At 36.0% G+C, this 8,741-nt stretch overlaps 1 protein-coding gene across 6 annotated transcripts in view; it reads right to left on the reverse strand.

The window, feature by feature from the left end:
* Positions 1-1,258: 1,258 nt before the first annotated feature.
* LOC113239789 (focal adhesion kinase 1) overlaps positions 1,259-8,741 on the reverse strand; it is a 73,321-nt gene continuing 65,838 nt past the window's right edge. For 3 of the 6 annotated variants that reach the window (XM_026476921.1, XM_026476925.1, XM_026476920.1), the window contains 7 exons: positions 7,738-7,854; positions 6,413-6,515; positions 5,929-5,999; positions 4,876-5,075; positions 4,189-4,299; positions 3,831-4,041; positions 1,260-2,453 (listed from right to left, as the gene is read on the reverse strand). In XM_026476921.1, coding sequence (XP_026332706.1) covers positions 2,040-2,453; positions 3,831-4,041; positions 4,189-4,299; positions 4,876-5,075; positions 5,929-5,999; positions 6,413-6,515; positions 7,738-7,854 — 1,227 coding nt within the window. In that variant the 3' untranslated portion in view covers positions 1,260-2,039. Of the gene's footprint in view, positions 2,454-3,830; positions 4,042-4,188; positions 4,300-4,875; positions 5,076-5,928; positions 6,000-6,412; positions 6,516-7,737; positions 7,855-8,741 lie in introns of all 6 variants that reach the window. The other 3 variants (XM_026476924.1, XM_026476923.1, XM_026476926.1) reach the window with 3 other exon arrangements.

Here is an 8,741-nt window from a genome sequence, read left to right on the forward strand (position 1 = left end):
TTGAGCACTGGTGTTTTTACACTGGTGGCAAAACAGAGCACGTGTTATATTTTATTGCAATTTAAACCTTAAACACAGACAAATATGGACATTTAAAACTATTTTCGCATATCATATTTATTTGTTTGATAAAGGCAATAACAAACATTACAAAAATTGGCCAACATCTAGTTTCCTCGACCGTACAATTCAGTTATTTAAAGGTATCGCTCCATTTTGCGTTCAGTGTAAAACAGCATCAAAATTATTGGTGGAAACACCACAACATGTCTTTTTAAAAGCATCCAATTACACTATATACCAATTCTAAATAAGATTTTATTTTATTAAATTAAAATGTTTTTTTTACTTTAGTGGTTTTTAAAACATTTTTATTTAATAAATTTAAACAGTAATAGACGCGAATTGTCTAAGTTAATGCCACATCTCAACATTATCAGTACGTCAACTTTAATTTAATAAGGTCTTGCATAAACACAATTCTATTTTAAATAATAATAGTTGGATTGATGTTGATCACTTAACCAACATTTTAAACAAAATCCTTCTTTTGTTCACTTGCACAAACTTAAATACGTCTTCAATCAATGCATACATTCATAAGACACTACACTATAAAGGTTTAGGTATTTAATTAAATGTAAACAAACCGTAATTAAGTATTTTATGACTTTACTTTGGTTACTTATTGTAAAATTATAACGAGCTTTTTGGAAATGGTTCTAAATATATGATAATATATATTTTCAGGTAATAGACAGCATTTCGCCTGTTTATAAATATATGATATAAATACAATATTTAATTAAAGATGTTTAATAGCACGTATCACAACTTTCCTACGTTAATTAAATCCAGCCTTTAACAAGATGACAGCTCACGCGGCCAAATTAAAGAGTACAGCAGTAATACGACGTATGAAACTCACTACTTAATATTGTATTTGACCCGTTAACCAAGTGACATCTGAAGTTTATTTTTAGTTAATTGCATAATCCTTTATACTATACTGTCTTTTGCATGGCAAACAAGTCAACCAGTAGACGTACTAAGTTTGCAAATTGTGCAAGTGGACATTTAATCTACCTGTTTAGGGTCAAACGTACACGTTGAAACCTAATTACACTTCCAATCGTGTACAAAATCAACGACGCTTTAAACAGGCAGTGTTAAAAATACGAATGTAATGTAATGAGCGTCTTTCAGTTATTTTTTTTTATATCACTGACTGTGCATCAGGCAGTCAGCCTGCACGTAGGTATTTCTGCGCATGCGAAATTGAACAGAAGAGTAATATTTTAAGATACAATTTCCAATATACCTGTGAAAGGTTTCGACAGTGCAATAAATCTACAAATTCTATCGTATCAACGTGCAAAACTTAACACAATATTCATGCAGAATATTGTAGTACCTTTTTACCAATTACATCATTCAAGTCGTAGTATATATTTTCAAATGAAGTTGACATACTGATAGTGCTGTGTGTACTGTAAGTACTGCTATTAGGCCTAAATTCTGTAAAGCTGATGTCAACTCGGTTAGGATATGTGTGGATTTCATCTTTAGCATTTAAAAATGTAAATTTAATAGGATATATATTTTAAGTACTTCTTCACATAATAATACAGTCCCTCTGTTGACTTAATTTTTGCAATAACCGAGTAAGGCGCACAATTTTACTCAGTTTTCAAGCGTGAACAATTTCCACTTATCGTTGTATGTCTACCTTATTTTATATATGATATTAAGTCTATAATATATGATATTGATAGAACGACATTTGAGTTTAAACTCAAAATATGACGTGCTAACACAAAAAGACGTTATCCTGGAAAATTTGTATGATTCCGGATTTGGACAGTTACTCAAGAGAGGGACTATATGGGCGTCATTTCCACAACGACGACCAGTAACTCAAATATAATTTTTAAATCATAGATTATGATTTAAAAACCAATCTTCTATTTTCAAATAAATTAAAACAGCTAAAAAATCCACACAACGCCCAACCAACGCGCACTACAAGCAAAAAATATTCACACCTGATCATGCCCTATATTCTGCTCAGATTTCTTGCTCACAGAATATATAGGCGGAGAATCCAACTTCCCAGACAACGCTTGAACTCGACTTTTGACAGACTCCATAGGTGCGACGTCAATTTTCGTGTCATCCGATATACTGGAGGACGAAAGTTGGAACTCTGTATTGCCATAGATATGCTGTGGCTCCTTCAAATTACCGTAGAGGTTATAATTATGAATTAATGCAGAAACCCTGTTTGAAGTTGCGGGGAGACTTGAATGTTCTTTGGGAACGTCAATTACACCGACACAGGTTGTAACAGGTTGGTTTATTTTAAAATCCGGCCTCGGTTCTTCCTCTTGACTTGAAGATTGATTGTTGAGCGGGTTTTGTTGGGTTATCGTTTGGTTTTGAGGTGCGAATACCTGTGAAATGTTGACAATTTAGTAATAAAAGATTAAGTAACATTCTGCTATTGTCATCTGTTTTAAAATTAATGATTTAAATACTTACAAAATTAATATATCATTTGAATATTTTATTGTACCAGATGTCTACAACTAGATAATTCCCTGCGTACTCATAGTAACAAGTACCAGAACAACGGAATTCACATCGGGGTACTATGGCATGAGTAAAGAAATGGAATGGAAGCAAAGTTTCAGGAGCGCAAAATTTCTGCCTTATTTTGTAGGGTTGGCATAGGAAATAAAGTGATATAAACAAAGTTTTTATTAACTTTTTATTTTGTACGTACATATGATATAATTTTTTACAAATTACTCACTGAAAAATTTTTTTTTCAATAATTTGTTGTGCCTTTGAATTGAAAAATCTAACAAAGTTCATGTTCATATGCATTCATTGCATTTTTTAATAGCCACGGTGCTACGCAGAGGTCCTAGCTTCGATTCCTGGGCCGGGCGAAATATTTGTATGCCCTTCATTTATTTATCTCGTGAGTTTGGATGTAATTTGAGATTGTGTATGTGTGTGTCCATGGCATCCGGGATACATGGTTTCCCTAATAGCTAAGAGTGTGTGCGATATTTATTATTTATTCAAAACAAACCCAACGCGCGACGGGTTTACACCATGTGTACACCGAGGCTTGTATACAGACGGTATAAACAAGTTTATCTCCGTAAGCAACGAAGCCGCCATTGCTTTGTGCACACGCGCCTCAAGCTCGAAGTAAAGTACCTATCATAGCGCGGTTATATGAAGCCTTATATCTGCTCTGTTTCTTAACTCATATAGTACTACCCAGAACATTCATCATCATCATCATCAAGCCATTTATACATCCAAATCTGGGCAGGGGTCTCCGCTCAGACAAGGGTTTAGACCATAGTCCGCCACGCTGACCCAATGCGGGCTGGACACTTCACAAATTTTCCGAGGGTTGTGAATCTTCTTCGAATTGCAGGTTTCTTCACGATGTTTTCCTTCATTGAAAAGCTCGTGATAAATTTCAAATTAAAATAAAATAGTAAGTTATTAGTCATCACATGTAGTCTACGTCGAAGGTAGACATGACACTTATTAACGCAGAATGGCTTGAGCAGGTCAAAAAAATAGCTTTAAAGTCCACGCAACAAAAGCGTAAAAGACGTTGCGCGTTTCTCATCTGCTCAGGCCAATGACACGAAACGTACGTTTTTTCGCTCTTATCGGATATAAAGCTTTTTCTGACCGGCTCAAGCAGAGTTCGTTCAATAAATATTACGAGACGAGTTCGTCTCAATAAGTATGGTGACACCATGAGATGAAAAACGTTCTAGATTTGTATCGTACCTTACCTGATTCTGTGAGTTAAGATCCACATTCTGACACATCATATTCTGTTTCTGGGTCATGTGACTTTGTTCAATCGGCGTATCGCTGTCGAAGACCTCAGAGTTGAGTGCGGCGCGCCAGTTCACGTTGGGGTAATGCTCTCGAATGCAATCTAACACGTCTAGAAGGTTCTTTGCGTTCATTGCTAGAACGTGCGCTGCGCCTAACATAGATCTGTAAAGATTATGTCTTTGATATAGCACCTAGCTCCTTCCTAATGCGTACAGGAAAATAATGGAATACGTTACCGATATCTATTTTTTTTAGTGCTATTCAAGGTTAGAGTGAATAAATAGGTCTTGGATGTGGTTCAGTACTCACTTCGTGTACTCGTGGTGCAGTGTGGTGCTGTGATATTCGATGGCCAGCCGCATCGCTTCTACCAGGGCCGCCATGTCCTTGCTTAGCATCTGGTGAGCCATCTCCACTTGCCTATATTACAAATATTAACATTATGCGTGTGAGTTTCACGTTTGTTCGTGAGTTCGACTAGCATTGTTCGTGAGTTTGATTCGCATTGTTCGAGAGTTCGACTCGAATTGTTCGTGAGTTCGACTCGCTTTGTTCTTGAGTTCGATTTGCGTTGGTCATGAGTTTAACTCGCATTGTTCATTCGTACGACTAAATATCTCGTGATAAAGGGGTCGATTTACAACCCTGTTGAGTAATCTGCTATTGATATAAAATGTATTCCTCCGATTTTGGTGTCTTCTGGTCATAATTAGTTGAACAAGTTTACATATAATTCATCGTTACAACTCGTTCAATGGTTAAATCATCTTGGTTCACATGGATTATGATGTAATCGGCACACTTATATCCACACATTTCATCCATAACAACACTAATAAAAGTAACTTACAATTTTGACGTAAAATAATTATTTACATCACAAAATAGAACAACAAAACTGTAAATGACGTCCATTCTTTGTAAATTAGATTTATTGTCCAGGCGTAACATTCGCACGAGCTTCACAGTGTTTTTGTGTGAAAGAGATAAACTTACCTCCTTGCCTGTTGCGGAAATGGGACAACAACAAGGTCGACAGTAGCACACAGGTCTCTTAAGTGGTGTCCTACAGCCCTGACTGAAGCCAATATGTCGGGCGGCGCGGCGCCGGCCTGAGCCGCGCTAGCGAGCCTCATTACGCCTCGTACTACGTCTGTTGTGGCCACGTACACGGGGTCATCGGATGAACCTTGCATCTGTATATAAGTACGTATAAAGTTTTTATATCGAGACACGGTGTTCTTTACAATTTTGCTCCTGTAGCGTCTTAGAGCCACATGGTATCTCTAACACGGAGCTGTGTCTCGATCCACTATTTAAAAAAAAATATTAAAAAATTTACAAAAAATAATCGAGATTTGTAAATATTTTAAAATTATAATCTGTAGATAATTTTTGTCTGCAGGTACTGACAAAAAAGTGTATGTCAATCTTTGCTCACAAAACATAATCCACATTCTACTGTCTGTATGACCAGGTCAGAGATGGGGCCCGGGTTTTAACCCGGCACTATGCAGTACTGGATTTAAATCGGGTTAAAACCCATTAACGCCCGAAATTGAGACCGAAAACTATTTACCCTAAATATTTGTTGTAAATCAAGATTTGTTCAAATTTTATTATATTATTAATAATAATTGCTTTCAAATCTAGACAATTCGTTATGCCTTTCTATTGAATCGATTCGCTTGCAAATCGCAATGAATTAAATCGATACAAAAAATTGTTAGGTTGTATGGACTTGAATCGATCTTCGCATCGCGTAATGTGCACCCTTAATGTGGGAATCCACATGATTGCAAGGTGGGTATTGTATGGACTTGTCTCTTTTTTCATCTAAAACCGATTTTTTACATCGAAATTTGTATGTTGAATTATAACAAATTTCGTATTCGCCGTTTCCCCCCACTATTTTAGGCAGAAATGGGTGAACTCGACGCTTTGGGTTAAATGTTAAAAACAGGGTTAAAAACCGGGCGCGTTAAGTAGGTTTTAATCCACTGCCCATCTCTGGGTACATTTATGGTGATGTATCGGATGATTCCTTACCTTAGTATCATTTTGTGTATTATCTTTGGATTTCACTGTATTCGCTGGACTGGCTTCGGAAGAATTAGTCACTGAAAACAAATATTCGCTTGGTGTTACGATGACTACAGATTTACTTACAAACTATCGTTATAATCGCTCGATATGGTCTTTTTTGATGACCAATTGAATGGTATCTTGCGTCATTGTTTCGCGTAAATCATCTAAAATCGCAGAAACATGCCTTATTACGCTGTTTTGGAGAGCAAAAAATGATAGCCGCACCAAAAATATTACTTATTTTAATATACTTTCAATTTTCTCTTTATCGAATTCAGAAAGTCAGATGTTAATAAAATAAAATATGCTTTAAGGCACGTCAGTTGTTTTTTTCTTCCTTGCGTGTAACCGTTTCGAAATATTGGGAAAATAAAAAGAAATCAAAGTGGCAAGAAACATGTGTGTGTGAACATGATTAATGAAACCTTAATTGACGTTATTTTACCTGACTGTGGCTCACTGGTGGTTCTTGCTTCTAGTGCTGGAGCGCCATCTGCTGGCTTCTCAGACTCTGACTCCGTAGACAGCTGCATGTTGGATAACCGCTTCTGGGCCAAGTGTATTTAATTATTTAGAGTAAATCTTACATAAGGTAAATTCTACGTGCGTTCCGTATACAGTAACGTACTTCCAGGCAAACTTAAGGCGAAGTATTTCAACGCGAGCCTAGATTTCAGGAGGTGGGATGTGGAGGGTCGCCTCTCGCGTCTCACTTTCCGCGATGTATAAATTAATATGAATAAAATAAGAATAGGCGGAGAAAATTTGCACGAAAATTTGGCGAATGATAGGGCGGCGGGTGGTGCGGCGTGTTGTTAAACCGTTGGGTAATTTGCAAATTTTGGGTTAAATGTGAATTTAACAGAGTTTCAATTGCAAACCAAAATTTAGCAGCATCTCTGTAGTACTTAAAGAGAAATATCTCCAAATAAAAATTATGTACAAAGTAGACATTTTATTCTTAAATAATTCGGTTTAGACTTTTAGCCTGTTTTCAGGATTTCAATAACGAGATAAAGTATATAGTGTGTAACAAATTAGCACATTCTTTAGACAATATCCTTGGGTGTATCGAATATTTTTTGCAAGTTATTTAATAGTAAATACCATAACCATTTGATCTAATACAGTGTTTCCCAAACATTGTTCTGCCAAAACCCGGTAATTTTCATACTGTTACATACATACATACTTATACACACTTATTGTTAGTAAAAATGTTTTACTAATATTATTTCGGTATCGCCTATTTAGTGCTAAGTATGGACCTGCTGCTTATTTTTTACTAAAGAATCCAAGTTCGCGGAAAATGACGAAAGTTTTATCCGCCTTGTTGAACTGGAGCCAGCAGCTTGATTTTGATTGCCTCTCCCGATCGGAAACTGCGTCTTTTCCGAGTCGAGGCGCATAATTGCGATTCACAACTGACAGATCGGAAACTTTGACATTTCTAATCGGAAAAATAGTTGATTTGACTCACAAAATTGGAAAATATAGTAGGAATCAGGTTCATCTTCTCGCTCAGAAACCCATCTGATTTCAAAACTACCCGAATGGATCCTTCCTTCCGATCGGTACATGGTCGCGACCCACCAAATGGGAAACGCTGATCTAACAAAATGAGAGATCACGTTATAGCGTTTGCCTGGAAGACATTGAACAAGAAGGCCGCTTATAGTACCTGACTCGTTTTGTGTTGTCGGTTATTTCTTTTTTTGCATTGTAACTATTACACGATGTTAAAGTTATACCAATGTAGCGACAACATACCAGGTTTTCTTCCTGCATCTGCAACCACCGCCTGTCTTCTTCGCTCTGGTGCTGCTGCCGCGCCAGCTCAGCCAGAAGGCGGCGCTCCACGGCTGCCTCTGAATCCATTTCTGGACTCTGGTATTGAGAAACACAGGTCAGAATTCGATACCGTCTTTATGTCTTCATCTATTATTATCAATGGTTTTATATATTATGCTTTTCAAGGTCAAGGACAAGACAATGAAATAAGATCTTTTCCAACAGTTTAGTTAAAGAAATAAAATCAGTTACTAAGAGATAGACCATTATGTTTCTTGGTAATCGGATTATATTTCTCGCATTAAAATATTTTAATGTGGAGTACTTTCAAATATTTTAATACTAGAAAAATCATCCGATCTGATGTAATAAGTAATCTTATTGTAACAAAGTTTCTTTTTAACTAATGGCTGTATAGTTCGAACCTTTTATTTTACTTTAAAAGTAAATGTTATTTATTTCTTCCTTGTCTATGATTTTGATAATTTTAGTGGGATTAAATCAGTATGCTAATAATATTGTGTTCAATTAAGACTTTTCTGTAACGCTTTTTTTGCCGCGTAATTTTGCTTATCGAACTGCAGATATCTCAAATTCAGATTTATCTTAGAACTAACATTGTTATGGTCCACTGTTATTTATCAAATGTTAATGCCTTGTACCAGGTTATTGTGGAAATTTTAGTAACACACACTGGACGCTGATTCGTGCAAACGCAAATTTATCTTAATTAAAACTCAGTAAGACTCTTTCCTTATTAGTAAGACATTTAAGTAAGACTACAATTTTATTGTAGTTTAGAGCTGCCAAGTTTATTTGACGCTCATAGACAACACCGTTATTTTAAACGGCCTACTTTTTATTGCTATAACGTGTAGTTAGGAGCTGTCAAAATCTGTCAATTCTAAAATGATTCTAAAATTAAATTTTATGCTTTGTACCATTGACTTACAAATAAATGGACGACGGGTCTAATACAAAAA

The sequence above is a fragment of the Hyposmocoma kahamanoa genome, unplaced genomic scaffold (assembly GCF_003589595.1).
Source record: "Hyposmocoma kahamanoa isolate Upper Pololo Valley unplaced genomic scaffold, ASM358959v1 116, whole genome shotgun sequence".
Lineage (NCBI taxonomy): Eukaryota > Metazoa > Arthropoda > Insecta > Lepidoptera > Cosmopterigidae > Hyposmocoma > Hyposmocoma kahamanoa.